This window comes from Mya arenaria, chromosome 3 (assembly GCF_026914265.1).
Source record: "Mya arenaria isolate MELC-2E11 chromosome 3, ASM2691426v1".
In the NCBI taxonomy this organism is placed as follows: domain Eukaryota; kingdom Metazoa; phylum Mollusca; class Bivalvia; order Myida; family Myidae; genus Mya; species Mya arenaria.
Genome location: NC_069124.1, coordinates 73,565,802 through 73,582,448, shown reverse-complemented (window position 1 = coordinate 73,582,448; position 16,647 = coordinate 73,565,802). Strand labels below are relative to the sequence as shown.

Sequence of the window (16,647 nt, the reverse complement as noted above, 5' to 3'; positions counted from 1 at the left end):
ACATACAATTATACATTACGGTGTATAAGTGCATACTTTGACTAGAGTTTGCTGAAGCGACATTTAATAGCGCTTATCATAATAACCGAGCTTGGTTGCTAATCAACTACCGATTATAACCATAATCATAATCACTTGTACCTCAACCTATCTACGTGCACAGCTAAACCGAACAGTATAGAAACATGTTCCGTAAAAGCCTCTTGTTCTGTTTCGTTAGTGTGATTACACAGCAATACTTGTATACAATGCATGCATCGTTTTCTTATACATACCTGTTACTAGTATTATACTCATCATAGCTATGTTTATAATCACTAATTAAATCGCTAGCTCAAATAACAATGTGGACCCGTTATAGGATGAAAAAAAAATAGAATACAAAACCTAAAAACAAAAGCATCCAATGTACATATGTGTAACTAAATGTATACATATTATATATAATTATGTAAGATACGTTTTCCCTGCTTATTGTGTTAACTTGTTCTATATTGCTCAATGTTAGAGCACCTTACACGTTGTAAATATATTTGCATATCTTCTGTATAGGAGGAAATAAAGATTTGATTTGATTTGATTTGATCTAATTTTCTTTTCAACACAAACTAATGGCATTTTATTAAATAAAAGTCAATGTTATCAATTACCATATAAACGCGTCCCAAATTACCACAGGTGCAAATTTGCCTACTTGGCATCAAAACGCAACATATCGTAATGATTAGATGATATAATTGTTTCATAATGTACTTCATACGGACATACAATACTACGCATTTCAAAATCATTTGAATGTGAAAATGCAAATATGATCTATATCGACAGCGCTGTTTTGTTAAAATCTTCGTTTTGTTTGAAGTCATAACATAAATATATTTCATCCCTTTTCCAATATTAAAAGTCAAGTCAACCATACAATGTCCCTACTTAAGCGCATCCAGTGCATAACAAGCTACATATGAAATATGTTTATGAGTCTCATGTAAGCCCATTCAGCCGGAAGTATCACCTTTTAAGTCCATTTTTCCCCAACCTAATGTGTTAATATTCTAGTACCAAACAACTCAATAAACATCTTTCTTCAGGTCGAAACAGTATTTAGACACAAAAACGTGTTTCTATAAGTCCACTGAATTTCTCAAACCCCATTAGGACGCAACTTCCAATTGTGTCTTGTAGACAAAATACGTCTCCAGCGGCCCTCTGCATGCTTATTGTGGTTACAGACAAGCAGACTCATGATCAAACAAGCCCAAGACGGGCTCTAAAAAAAGTCAAGCCAGAGCTCAATTAAGTGCCCTGTAAATCTAAATTCTGCTGCAATGAAGTTTATCTAGTGTCAAACAAACCACAGTATGGCTCTTTTACATCAAACTCAAAATAATCACAAATGCAGATACATTTAAGTCCATCATGTGTCAAGCAAACACCAAAGCAGCATAACAATCGGTATTCTTAACCATAGAAGGCTTCTTCACGAACCCTTCCAGGATCTTATGATTGCTTTTGTGGATACAGTCAAGCATAATCATGGATAAACATACTTTAGAGGGTCTTAACGTAAGCCAGTCCATTTCTCTATTTTTTCATTATGCCTACAATAAAGCACATTCAAAGCCAAACAAACGCATGTGTAGCTCTGCTCTTGTTAAGACTACTCAGTGCTACATTGACCACATTTTGGCAACCACAATGCCCATTTTAACCCAAACAAGCTCATGTGCAGCCGTCATTAAGCATTCTCAGTGCCTAAAACACCACATCAGTAAGGCTTTTATAGCAAAGCATACTAAGTTCAGACGGTTGCTGTGACCTTGGCATCGAATGTAGGGTTTTAATGGCGACACTTCCTCATTCAATGCTGGTCACTTCTGCCAAACATTTTGTTTTTCAAATCCGACCATCAGAATATGGACATGACAAAAACGAGACAGACTGACGGACACATACTTAGTTTAGAAGGTTGCTGTGACTTTGATCTTGAAGTTAGGGGCACGGATCTTGAGCGCGACACATCCTCATGCTATGGCGTTCACTTCTGCCAAAAATCAGGATATGAATGAGACAGATATATAATCGACAAAAACGGGATGGAGGGCGTGATAACGTGAGCGATTCCTAAATAATCCCCCCCCCCTGACTGTGAAGAGGGAATATAATGAATACACTGTTTTCTGTGACCATAACGTAAACAAATCAGGTGTATTGGTTTGTAAAAAAGTGCTTACAAAAATAAGCATAACAAAAATGCAGCAAAGTAATGCATATTCCACCCTATATCAAACACAAGAACCGAAAAGAAAACATTGTGAGTTCATGTTTTAACTTTTAATTCTCCAATTTGTGTTGACGAATGAGGTGGTAAAATGCTCTAGAAGAGTTTGTGTATATACTTTTTGTACGCAAGCATGTACCTCATTTTCAAGGCCGTTTTAGCTTAAGGTCAAGACTTTTGCAATTGACCACAAAAATTCAGTCCATGTGGAGTTGAAAATCATACTCGAAAGTACCAAATTTCAATGAAATCAGTCTCTGAAACATACCTGAAATAATGTTTGATTTACAAAATAAGTACATGTACGAGAATGTAATATTTTGCGTATATTAACTAGTGTTTGAAAATCGGACTCCATTTGCTCTCGATAATCGAATCGAATCGGACCAAATATTTCGATTTACTATCGGACAATAATCGAAAGTTCATAATATCAGTAAGCAATATATTCATATACATCGTATCATCATGATCATTTGAATTGTTAAACCTGAGATCAGTATGTGTGATGCCATAGTCATGCCATTTGCAAAGTAAGTAAATTTCCATAACCTTTTTCTGTCTTCTATTACTCAACGAAAAAACATAACACAACAAATACTAATAATTGCACATTAATTGCAAAATGATGCACACCGCATCAAGTATGTTATCTTAGCATAGTATCCATGTAAAAGCATATATTAAATATTTGTGAACCAGCTTAATATTCAACAAACTGTTATATTGAACATTTCATTAGAAACTCTTAATTTCATAAAACTTTCACAAAAAAAAATAAAAAAAATAATGAATTACAAACGATACTAAAAGCAGAATGCATCGAGCCGGGATAACCAGTAAGACCGAACCCACTACACCACAGAGACAGGTTATTGAAGAAGGTTTTATGAAATCTATAAACAATTAAAAACAATTACTAATTATGGGAGACATTTTACGCAAAAGTGTTTATATTCACCGCAAGAGCGTGACCTCCCATGGTTAAAATGACTTCAACGAGAATTTACCGAAAACAAATATTGACATTTACTGGACATTAAACACAAGAAAAAAAAACGTAGATTACGAAAGTAGCATTAACGACATCGATTTTGGACAACCACTATCGATTGTCGCCGACATAGCATTGTCAGCGTCGATTAATCGATTGTACTCGATTATCGTTTCATCACTAATATTAACAGTAAAACACATATAATCAGATATGAATGGGAAAACTCCCATAAAAGGAAAAACTACTTGAGGGTGTTGTGCTAATTGTAACTGAATTGCATAAAAATTCTATACATAAGATACTACAGGGGAGGCCATTCAGATGTACAATCCATAATTAATTCAATGCGCGTTTCTCCATTCTGCCTGCACTGGTCTAGAAGTGAATCAAGATAAATATACCAAGGAGCATTGTATGTAAGATGGAAGAACATTTATCCTTTATATTATCCATTAATATATAACTCAGATTTTGCAGAGGTATGTATATTGGTGCTCATACTCCAACTTCTCGGTAAGCTGGGTCATTTTTCTCTGTACATGTATGTTTTTTTGTGTGTAAGTTCAAACAATATCTAGCCTTGCGCGTATAAGTCATATACTTCTGAACATTCTAATGATTCTTATTTCCATATAGTGCTGTTATGGATAATTGGTTTAAATATGTACATTTGTAAATAATTTGTTATACTCTCTTTTTTAAGCTGTGATCTGAATTGAAATAGTATTTTTTAAACTACAATTGTGTTCCCATTCTCTTTAAATTGTAGTTGATAGGCATTATAGAATAACACACTAGTATAAAAGTTGAATCTGAATATAACCTTTTGCTATAATGCCCGTGGGTTGGGTTGTGAGTGGGTTTTGAGTGGTGAGTGAGTGAGTGGATGGGCGGGTGTGTCGGCAAGTTGAATGGATGGACGGGCAGGCGTGAGAGTGAGCGAGCGAGTGCCATGCTATCATTCATGTTGTTTTTTCTTATTATCACATAAAAGGAATCTTCGCTCAAGCCGTTCAGCACTATCAGTGCTTTGATTATACATGCAATTCATTCATGACAAACTCAATGCTAACATACTGGAATTGGTCTGTTCAAGAAACATATGGGAATACACACAGTAAATAGCCCAGCAGGATGAAATGCTAAGTGGTAATTTATTGACTGGTTCAATTTCATGGACTAATAGGCCCTGGTGTCAAACTCAGGAGTTTGGGAGGCAATTTCCCTGGACTGAATTCTGCATATTATGATCGTCAAAAAATCCCACGAATATTTACTGTGTTAAAAAAGGCCGCGTTACGTCTACAGGAAATGACGATTAACTAGTGTATACTTGTTAAAAAGTACCGTTTTTTTGTTGTTGTTCTTTTGTGCTGTGACATTTAATAATTGTTCTCGTATAAGCAATTTGTTAATTTTGCTAAAAACTATCAGATACAAGCAAGAAAAAATTGATACATAGCATCAAGTCGGCCCAATTAAATCAGAAGAAAAACTTGCGTGTAGATAACCAAAAAAGGGTTATTATTTCAATGATGACATGTTGGGTATACATATTTCCGAAGGACATTATGGTTGATAATATTGTAACAATAGTTTAAGCCCGGAATTATAAATATTCTGGTTTTCCCAAGCTAATCCTCACACAAACAAAATTATACCAAAAATATACACACGTTACTTCGGAAACAATAGAGTCAATGGTCTAATACATGAATTTCAAAAGCATGAAATTCACCTTTCATTTGTACCGGCATGTTATGTGAATTCCGGGCTTTATATGTTGTATTTGTTTTTGTGAACACATTATACTCTTATGAGTAAATAGAACGGGGATAAGAAATACTATACATTATGAGGGAATTATCTGGAATTCATTCTTTCGAATGACATTTTCGAAACAAACAATTAAGCTAAATGTTAATTTTTCAAAACTCGCTTTTTTTGCTGTTCGCCAAGGGAGATTACTGCGTAAGAGATTTAGAAACATAAAGGATATTGTAATAGTACTGTGTATCCTTCATCTATTTGGGTGGAAAGTTTGTTTAAAAAGAAAAGAAAAAATATAATCAGGGTTATTTTGATTTAAGGTTTCATTATCAATTAAAGTGTATTTTTTTTATAAAACACATTGAACTTCACATTTTATCGTGAAACGTGGAAAATATCGAAAGCATTGTTCTGCAATTTATGAACTGGTCCCTTAGTTGGAGGAATTTTTTGAGTTATATCAAATATAGTCGAATTATACTTATCAGACTTACAAACGTATATTCAATTTCAACATTTGTGGTATTTGGCTCGAAATCTTATTCGACTTAAGCATAAAATGCTCGTCGTCACAATATGTATAGAAACAAAAACATGGCAAGTGACAATTATAACAGTTATATTAATAGATTTATTATATTTTTAACATTAGTATTGTGAGAATGTTTATTAAAATAACAATAATGTTGTCAATATTTAGGTATATTATGTAAAGGTAATGGGTAACCGTACTGAATCACGGTTGATTAATACATCCACAAGGATCATGCTGATTGTTACATACAATTTTGTGGCTAACTGTATACTCAACTCAACTCAACATCTTTATTTCCCCCATGGCTGGAGATATTCATAATATATACAAACATTGCTAGACATATCATTTATAACATATATATATATAATACAATAACGGTACAATTCAAAATAATAGCATATTGGTGTCAAAATATATTATTCAAATATTGTAGGATATAGCTTCATATCTAAGTATAAATAAAAAGCTTATATTCTACATGCAAATAAAATTAGTCTATTTGACTTCCATGATAATAAGGTCGTATGTGATCCGCCGCTTGGATGCAGAAATCTTGTCGAAATGTAATACAAGAGATTTACAGCAGCGAGTTATGGCATACATAATATTGTTTATGTTAGAAAGATAATATGAACATGAATTAATTGATAAGTATTATCCATAAATTGCTTAGCAGTTTTATATGAAATATGTCACTATTTTGCATGGTCGTTCCAGCCTAGACGAACAGCACATTGTAAGGCTTGGATTTAACTAAGGAATAGGTAGTAAAAGTATCTGTTTAAACAGCGTGTGATAAATTTAAAACATAATTTCAAAAAAATTGACGTGTTGATATATTTCCAGTTGTGGCGCGATTGGAGCCCCTAAAACCTTTAAACACCAAGTAAACTGTCCAGAGAAGAGTGTCACAAAAGTCACGGTTGAAAGTTTCTATAATTTAGTATGCACAACGTAAGCAAAAATCAACGGAATGATATTGCGTTCAAAAGCTCAACACGTAGAATTTAACGAGAAAAACAGTCACTGTTTTGCTTATCTTTAAAAACGTCATAACGAACAGAAAACAAGATTTAAATTTAAATCAAATCATACAGTAGTAACGAACATAAATTATATTTTAAGAGAACAGAGAAGTTTCTAAGAAAATCTTAAAAACAAACAAAAAAACCCAAACAATATAGAGATATAAATTTCAAGCTCCCGCGACAACAGTTAACTATGGGGAAAAAGTGTGAATGTTTTTTAAGTGAACATGAATGTACAAATGCCTTAAGCGAAATGAGTGTAAATAAAACTCCTGGATCTAATGGATTTGAGTCGAATTTATTTAGCACTCAGTGGCCACACCAAATTAATATGTTTAGTTCCTCGGATTTTTGCCAAAAAAATTGGAGCGAGCGAGAGAAAAAAATAAAAAAAAATTTTTTTGTCAGTTTTCATAAAAACCGAAGCGAGCGAAGAGCGAAAAATATATTTTTCCTTATATTCAATATAAATAAGAAAGATTGTTCAAAATAATTGCCCTTAAATCCATTTTAAGGTATTAACCGCGTAATACACACTTTTTTAAAAGCTTTAACCGACAACATAGTTATAATCATGGTACACTATGGGACTTTTATCCAAGATTTTTTACCGTGAATTAAAAAAGTTATTTATGTTTCATTACACCCACCCCCAAACTCCAAGGGCTACAAAGAGCGACAAGTAAATATTTTGTCTATATTTTTTTTTTTCGCATTATCAGAGATTATGAAATAAACACAACAGTTTCTGGTAAAATAAACTTCGGTAAACAGAAAACTTAAGTTCAAACGAACACATTATTGATACACATGGAAAAATATCATTTTGATTGATCTCATGATTCTTCGGAAAAGAGCAGTTTTTCGATGTTTGAAAATATATAGCAGTTTTATAAAATTTATAAAAAATAGTTAACTATAAGGCAAGCTGCTGAAATCATTTTAGATATTATCTATGATGTCTATTGAACAATTTAAAAGACAATTTATGATAGTTTACCGTCCAGTTTTGAAGAAAATATACATAATGTCATGTTACCATACATTTTTATAGCTAATAAAATACTTAAAAATCAACCTTTTTCTTTTAAAAATTTATAAAGCTTAATTGGACTTATTCATAAAATGTACTCTTTCAAATAAATGAATTTTACTTATGATACTAACTCAGAATACAGAGTTTAAAACAAATGAGTGTACTTTTAAACTAATATATGTGAAGAAACAAGAACAATAAGTGGGCTCGCCCCTCCAAAAATATCAGAGTGAAAGTTCTCAACTAATGTTTTTTTTTAATATTATAACATGTAAACAATCTCTGTAGGTAATTTGATGTATATCTGTTTTATTTTGTCATTGGTATTCAAACAATTATTTTTTTTCACAATAATTCTTCACTCTTCAACATTTGAAGTTTGGTCGGTTCCCATGCTTTGTACTTGTAGTGTGTGCACAGATGATAACTACTCAATGCTGAGTCAATGCTGATTTGGTTTTCATGCACCTTCAGGTACTTTACCCATCAAGAATGTTAAGTGCTGTAAAGGAAAAAAGTTGTACTTTAAAGCCTTTCTAACTAATTAGTATAGATAATTATACTGCAATACATATACAAAATAAAATATAAACAGTTTAATATTTCTCGACATTATTTTGAAAAAAACAACAACAAGCTGATATATACATGTATATATATAAAGAAAATTATTAAATTTATCAATAAAATTCATCATCATCATCATCATCATTATCACCATCATCATCATCATCATCATCATCATCATTATCATCATCACCACCACCACCACCACCACCACCACTTGATTATTGAATACAGTAGGTTTATAAAAACAAAAACCAAGTCAAATATGTTTTATATGAAATACTCACATCATCTCGATCAGATGCGACTGCCTTGAGGATGGACATGGCTGTCAAATCCGCTCTCAAGGATCCAACATAGTATTTTATGCAGACTGGAATTCTTCATAACCCAGTGTTGTTGACTAAGTAATATTCAGTCATTTTCCTGCCTGGAAGAAATTAGACTTCTAATTATCAACCAGCAGAAACTACCACCGTAAAATACAAATGCACAAGTATTATACATTCTGCACTAATATCTGTTTTAGCCAAGAGTAAGGGTTGGTAGGCACAAATGTGTAGTTGTTGTGCATATGGTTGATAATGATTCACAACAGTATGGGGTTTTATCGAGACCTACACCAAGCCAATGAATGTCAATAGTGTCCTAGCAGATGCGGCTTCAAGCCCCAAACCACATACAACTTTTTTTCACAGGTTAATTTTGAAAATATGCATTTTGTAAATAACGGGTATGTACATGTATTGTGGTATGTTAGAAATAGGTCACGTACCAAAACACATCATTTTTAAACAAAATTTTAATTCTTATATTTTTCTAAGATAAAACAATCAATTTAAAAATTACATACTGATATCATATCTTAAACATAAGTTATGTACATAAGTACATATAAAAATATGTAACATGTACATAAGTACATGTAAAATATGAACATGCTGTCTAAACATTTAGCTAATAAAAATGATTTAAGAATTCCAAAGATAAATTAAAAAACAAACGTTTTTGAACACATCAACGTACAAAACTGCTCAAGGATACTTACATTCTGAGCCCTTTGATACGAATATCCCAGTTCCATGCCGATTGTTGACAGTTCGTTTTTTCGAGAGAAAATCTTCTCTTACCCGTATGTTTCACTTATAATCCATGTTTTACTGTAATGACTCAAATTATTAGATGTATCGTAATTAACTGTCAGCGTGTACTTTTAGTGTTTATTTATTTTAAACGTATATTCATGAGAAAAACATCACAATGTTTCCAAATCCTACGATGTAGAAATTCCATTATTGACCTATGAATAGCCGGGAAATACCTTCTGTTTCTAAAAATAGCAACATCCGGTACAGGCCGAATACGCCCGATGTTCGTCGCGATCTCTTACGGCGAGTGGCGATATATGTCGATGTTACCCGATGTTTCCCGAGTTGTATTACATGGCTAATACCGTAATGCCATCTTGAACTGAACCTCTAATGGACATTAGGATAATGTCGGAATGCACACTATTTATTCATCCGTGTTTAGTACAAACATTATATGGATAAATTTAATTTCTTATATAATTAAAACGTACTTTAATATGACGATCATTCATAATAACAAATAACCCTGCTTTTAGTAAAAAGTTTGAAACGACTTATATAAATCTGTCTGAATCAGTTTAACATCATATGCAACCCCCAGTCCGGAATAGCGGGGACTTTGACTTCCGGTCTCTCAAAACCCGGGTAAAATACCCGACCTGCAGGGACACACTGCTGGTAACAAATGGTCCCGAAACCCCGAATACCTATGTGAGGCCCATTCCCGACATTTTTCAGTATGAAGACAAAACCACATTCACTAGGCACTGCGAGGCCACCTAAAAGGTAAAAACACAGCCCATTGCCTCTGCTGTCCCCACTATACCCCTAGAACAAGGGCGAGGGTTGGGCGAGGCAGTGGTTACAATTGACAAGTGCATTACAATCCCGGATTATGCTGCAAATAAAAACAAAATATAACGTGATAAACTTAGGCTTACTTATGTTGAGGTATATCCAGACCAGTGTTTATATCGCTATTTGTGAAAAGATATCTGTTCCAAACTGTTGTTTAGTCAGAATTTGATAAAAAAATGAGCTTGATACATCAATTTGGACCAAACAATGATTTATGTTCCAGTTAAGTTGACTTGTCCGATTTCCATTCAAAACGAGTCACTAATTACGCAATATAATCGCTACCACTCTCAGATACACATGCTTTATTGCATAATGATTGCTTTAAATAATGATCGTTTAGTGCATGAGACGATCAACAATGACTTCAAGCATGCTCAAAACATCTTTATTGTCAAAAATAAGATTTAATTTCTAAACTTCGAGCCACATTGTTTATACCGGAAGCCGCCATTTTGATTGAATTTATTGAAACCCATGCTAAACCGATCGATATACAGTATAAAAACACTACGCATCGGTTAACTTCCCTTTACAAAAACACGAAAACTAGCGTAGAAAAATTATACTTGATTAGTTTTAGCCTTTTAATAAATTATTACCTGAAAAAAATATGCTTGGCGACCAAAATAGGTGCGGGCGCACAAAAAAAATAATATATTTTTTTTTACATTTTCAAAAAAATAGGAGCGGTAAATCCGCGGAACGAAATATCAATTTGGTGTGGCCTCTGGGATATCTTAAAAATTGAATTCGTAAAGTCTATTTTCTATTCATTTAAATCCCAATCACTTACTGGCCTACAAAAAATCGATAAGATAACACCAAATCAAAATGGATTTATAAAGGGAAGATACATAGATAATTATACAAGAGGTTATTTACTATTTGAAAAACTCAAATAAATCGGGACTACTCGATTTCGAGAAAGCTTCTAACAGCTTTGATCACCAGTGCATAATTAAATGTCGAAGGCATTTCAATGGGTAAAACTGTTGTATGCGGACATAAACGGGGATTTTTTCTGAATAACGGTCATCTCTCAGTAGTTCTACTATTTTAATGTTATAGATTACCTTACATTTGACAGGTATATTGACAATGATAATCAGCTGTCAGATTATGTTCACATTTCACCACGTGATTCAAAAGATCACGTGCTAGATACACACGGTAAACGCCTGATCGAGTTATGTCAGTCCACATCTTATATTATTGGTAATGGTCGGCTGCACAGCGATCACGGTGTTGGCGAATATACATTTCATTCAATGAATGGATCAAGCGTAGTGGATTATTTAATACTTAAGCCTCAGGATATCATACATGTCTCGGACTTTCAAATACTTGATCCAAACGAATTTTCCGAACATTCAGGGATCGTTTTCTCTTTTAATAAGCGGGTTGAGAAAAATAATACCAATGATAATATTATTACTAATAATGATAATAAAATCAAATGGAATCCATCAAAAAATGAGAAACTTAAAAGAAATTTGTTACTAAAAAGTGATCAATTGTCTTTACTAGTAGAACAATTAAACACTAATATAAATATTGACGGTATAACGAATTCGTTCATACAGATAATTCAAGATTCGTCATCGTGTATGTCTGCCAAAAAAAACAAAATAATATAACTACAAGAAAATTACACCCAAACAAAAAGCCGTGCTTTAATGCAGAATGTTTTAATGCTAGAGCTCATTTTAAAAAGGCTAGAAATAAATTTGTTCGTAATAAAACATGTGCCAACTTACGACATGAATACATTGAAGCAAAGTCTTGCTACAATAGGTTGAAAAGAAAACATAAGACTAAATTTAATATAAAAGAAAAAGAAATTTTGGCAAACCTGAGAAAATCAAAACCCAAGGAATTTTGGAATAAAATTAAAAGCCAATATAAAAAAAAGTCAACTCAAATCTGAGAATTTAAATGCGTCAGACTTATATGACCATTTCAAAACATTATATAGTACTTCAGACTATAATGAAAACCAATAATTAAGAACAAACATTAGCGATGAGTATCTTGACAAAGAAATAACATTGGCAGAAATTAAAGTAGCTGTTTTTTTTCCAAAACAATAATAAAAGTAGCGGTTTGGATGGAATAGTCGTGGAAATTTATAAAACTATATTTACAGATATATCACCATTTCTATCGAAACTATTCAATCGCATCTTTTCTACAGGAGAATACCCCAGATCCTTTGGGGATGGTATAATAGTACCTGTTTTTAAGGGGGGAAATGTAGACGAACCAAAGAATTATAGAGGAATAACTCTCATTAATATTCTTTCGAAAATATATTCTCAAATATTACTTAATAGACTAACAATGTGGAGTAGTTAAAAATTATATATAAATTATATATAATTATGTATAAATTATCGAAAATCAATTTGGATTTCAAAAAGGAAAGTCTACGATTGATTGTGTGTATATTTTACATTCAATTATAGCAAAAAAACTTTCCTCAAATATGAAACTGTATTGTTGTTTTGTTGACTATGAGAAGTGTTTTGATAAAATCACAAGATCACATCTATTCTATAAGTTAATAACTGAAAATATAAGCACCTGTTTTGTAAAGGCCATCAAGGCGATGTATTGTGCCGTTAAGGCATGTGTACGATATAAAACAAACCTATCTCCATTCTTTACATGAAATATCGGCGTGAAACAGGGAGACACCAGTTCAAGTTTGATGTTTTTATTCTTCGTTAACGATATTTTATCAAATATTAATCATAATATAGTAGGAATTTGCACCATAACGCATAAGCCTTGCATAATTTATTTATCATTTATAATCAACTAGTCTAAGACATTAACATCAAAGAAAAAAACTAATCTTTTTGACAGTCTCATTGGGTCATTCTTAATTATGGTTCAGAAATCATTGGATTCCATCCAGCAAAAAACATTGAACTAATTCATTGCAAATTCACATCATTTAAACAGATATAAATATATTTGGTCATAACGGGACTTATCTTAGGTATCTTAAACAGTACCCCATCAGAGCTCCACTGCTATTTCCGAAATTATTTTGCACTGTAGGACCAAGTGCTAATCAGTTACTAATGTCGGGGTTTGCTCTGCAGGTACACGTACGAGGTGGCTCCCGTGTTCACGATAATGGAGCGGGAAATATACACCAAGATGTTGGGACTTGCTGGGTTTCGGGGTGGGGACGCCATCTTCGCTCCCGGTGGCTCCATCTCAAATATGTACGCTGTAAACATCGCAAGACACCACAAGTTACCTCAGATCAAAACCAAGGGCGTTTTCAGCGTCAAGAAACCCATCTGCATTTTCGCAAGTGACCAGGTAAATAAAAGGAGACAGTTACCAAAAGTAGTGATATACTTGTCTTCGCTTTTGTATTTCAACCAACAAAAGAGCAAACCAATTTAATCTATTAAGTCCATACTTTTAAATTCACCGATTAAATGTGTACATTGGCCCAACTCAACTGTGACTTACTATTGACCTGTGTTGTTTTTCTCCCACAGTGCCACTACTCTGTCCAGAAGGCGGCGGCGGCCCTCGGTATTGGCTCCGACAATGTCATTTCCGTCGGCAGCGACAACAAAGGCCGTATGCTTGTGAGCAAACTGGAAATGGAAATAGAAAAGTCCGTTCTTGAGGTATCAGTCTTGATCTTTATCTGTCCTATACTGATTTGATCTTAATAAAACATTATCCTCAATTGTTCACTTATGTAAATGTTATTGCTCTAATAGTCGTTGTTTATGTACAAGCACAATAGCATAGGCATATTGTGACCTCCTCTTATTTACCAGGGCTTGGAGCCATTTATGGTGGTTGCGACGGCAGGAACCACTGTGTACGGCGCCTACGACCCGATAGCCGACATTTCCGTGGTCTGTAAGAAGTACGGCATCTGGTTGCACGTAGACGGCGCCTGGGGCGGCAGCGTTCTGCTCTCTAAAACGCACCGACACTTAATGGAAGGAATTGAGAAGTGTGTTGTCCACTTTTTATTTTTAAGTTATAATAAAACGAAACTATTTAAAAGTCAATGCTTCTTAATTGTGTTATACTTCTTACATACCATGGAACATTTGACTCGTTTTAATGTTTATGCATGAAGTAGGGAAAACAACTCTTCACCCAATGAATTCTCATGTATCAATTTAATATTCTTTATTTTACACATGCTAGTATTATTATATTGTTATATTATATATGTTATATATAGAGAAGATATATATTCTATATCATTTTATATTCTTAAATTCCAATGATCAAATCCATGAAATCGTGTTAGTAGCCTTCATGGTCGAGTGGTATTGACTGCTGTCAATTATTTTTGTGCTGAAAAGGCAGACCCGGCTATGGCCAGAATATTTGTGTACTGGAAAGCATCTATTACCATTCTATTACCTTACAGTAACAATGAAACTGCCTCATTAATTATTACACTAGTACACAAGGGCGATGATATTAAGCGTACAACACGCTAGTTCAATCGTCCCGATTCTGACAGCAAACAGCGAAAAATTCAACCAATCAGAGATGTTCGCCGTTTTCTATTTATATAATACTATATATTTTCAAATTTTAAATCATTGATATACTGTCCTTTATGTACTTAAGTATCTGAATGCATCGCGTGTTAATGGTAAATCGCTGGATATTAACTCAAATCGTATCAATACAGAGTGCTTTAAAAATACTTTACCAAATTAACGGTATTTGATTTTGCAGCGATTTAATTAGAGGTTAGATTAATCACTATCAAACCTCTGATACTTGTTGCCCTTTTTTGATGCTAACTAAAATTAAATTAACAAAAATATGTAGCAAAATAGCGAAATATTGAGATCATTTATAACATACATCAAATAAGATCCTAATTAAAACGTCACCTGGTGGTTTGCCTTGATTGCACATTATTCATTGCTGATGGCGCTGTTTCAGAGCGGACTCATTGACGTGGAACGCACACAAACAGATGGGTGTAGGTCAGCAATGCTCCGTGTTTCTCACCAAACATAAGGGCCTCCTGATGTCCTGTCACTCTGCCAGCGCCAAGTACCTCTTCCAGTCAGATAAACATTATGACGTCAGCTATGACACCGGGGACATGTCGCTGCAGTGTGGCCGGAAGAACGACGTCTTTAAACTCTGGCTCACGTGGAAGGCTGTCGGAGAGGTCGGAATGGAGAAAAACGTCGACCACATGTTTGCGCTATCGAGGTGAGAGCTCATTTCCGCATTCAAAGGGAAACTATCCGTTAACGAAACAATGAGTTCAGTCATACCGGAGTTTTTGTCCTCTTCTTGATTTAATATTAGGCGCTATAATTTAAATATACAATTTATTTTTAGGCACCTAGCGACAAAGCTTAAACAGACAGATGGCTTTCGTCTCATTATGGAGCCCATGTGCACGAACGTTTGCTTCTGGTACATTCCACCGAGCATGCGTGACATACCGGAGACTCCCGAATGGTGGCAGTCGCTAGGCAAAGTCACGGCCACAATTAAGAAACTCATGGTGAAGGCGGGGTCCATGATGATCACGTACAACCCCGAGGGTAGCCGAGTGAACTTCTTCCGGATGGTGTGCACGAACAAAGACACTACATTTTCTGACATGGATTTTGTCGTTGACGAAATAGCCGCCCTTGGCGCTCTCTTATAGAGAACACCACGTCCGTTCTGTGTTATGTTCCTATTGCTTTTGACTATTTATTCAACTCAACTCAACTCATCTCAATATTATTTTATTATCGATAAATCCTCAACTTACAAGAACGATTGAAGCGCTTAGCTTCTCTTACTCTAAGTTCAACCATAACCATACGTTTTTGCTATATGAAACAACAGAGCAAATAACTTGTCAAAATTTTATTTTGTTTTATTTACATTTAAAGTTTGGATTTAATGGCGAGGCTCCATGTTATTTACACAAGCACGAATTCACAAGCATGAACAGCGAACGAAGCAATCTGGTCACCTGCCAACTTGGCGTATTACTGGCGACCACCCCAAAGGGCAAAGCAGCAGTTTTGAATAGCCCCCACTGGGCTTTACGAGTTTGATTATGAAATAAACTTAAGTATTTGAACGTGAATTCCGTCAAGGTGTACTATGGCCGGAACTCACAAATTAGCATTTTAACTTTAAGTATACTGTCTGTATTTATATAATTCCAATAGCTTAATAAATATCATAATTTAAGTGCTGCCGAACGCTAATCACAACTCATAAAGCATTATATACATGACAAACACAAAATATCACGATTATAATAGGAGCCACGCCGCTGGTAAATTCACGAGTTGTCCATCCGATGAGAGTTTAGGTCCCACGCGTGAAGAATATGCACCTGTGTTTGCGTAGTGGTCAGCGACTTTTCAAATTCGTCGTGGTGGCTTTATACGACCATGGATGTTTTAGCTCTGCTGAAAACAGATATGCAAAATGGGCGCAGACAAATGCA

At 34.2% G+C, this 16,647-nt stretch overlaps 1 protein-coding gene across 1 annotated transcript in view; it reads left to right on the top strand.

Moving 5' to 3' along the window:
* The window catches only part of LOC128228817 (cysteine sulfinic acid decarboxylase-like), a 31,651-nt gene extending 15,325 nt beyond the window's left edge, over nucleotides 1-16,326 (top strand). Inside the window, exons 5-9 of the mRNA XM_052940316.1 lie at nucleotides 13,277-13,502; nucleotides 13,688-13,822; nucleotides 13,979-14,160; nucleotides 15,120-15,398; nucleotides 15,531-16,326. Coding sequence (XP_052796276.1) covers nucleotides 13,277-13,502; nucleotides 13,688-13,822; nucleotides 13,979-14,160; nucleotides 15,120-15,398; nucleotides 15,531-15,846 — 1,138 coding nt within the window. The 3' untranslated portion in view covers nucleotides 15,847-16,326. The remainder of the gene's footprint in view (nucleotides 1-13,276; nucleotides 13,503-13,687; nucleotides 13,823-13,978; nucleotides 14,161-15,119; nucleotides 15,399-15,530) is intronic.
* The last annotated feature ends 321 nt before the right edge of the window (nucleotides 16,327-16,647 follow it).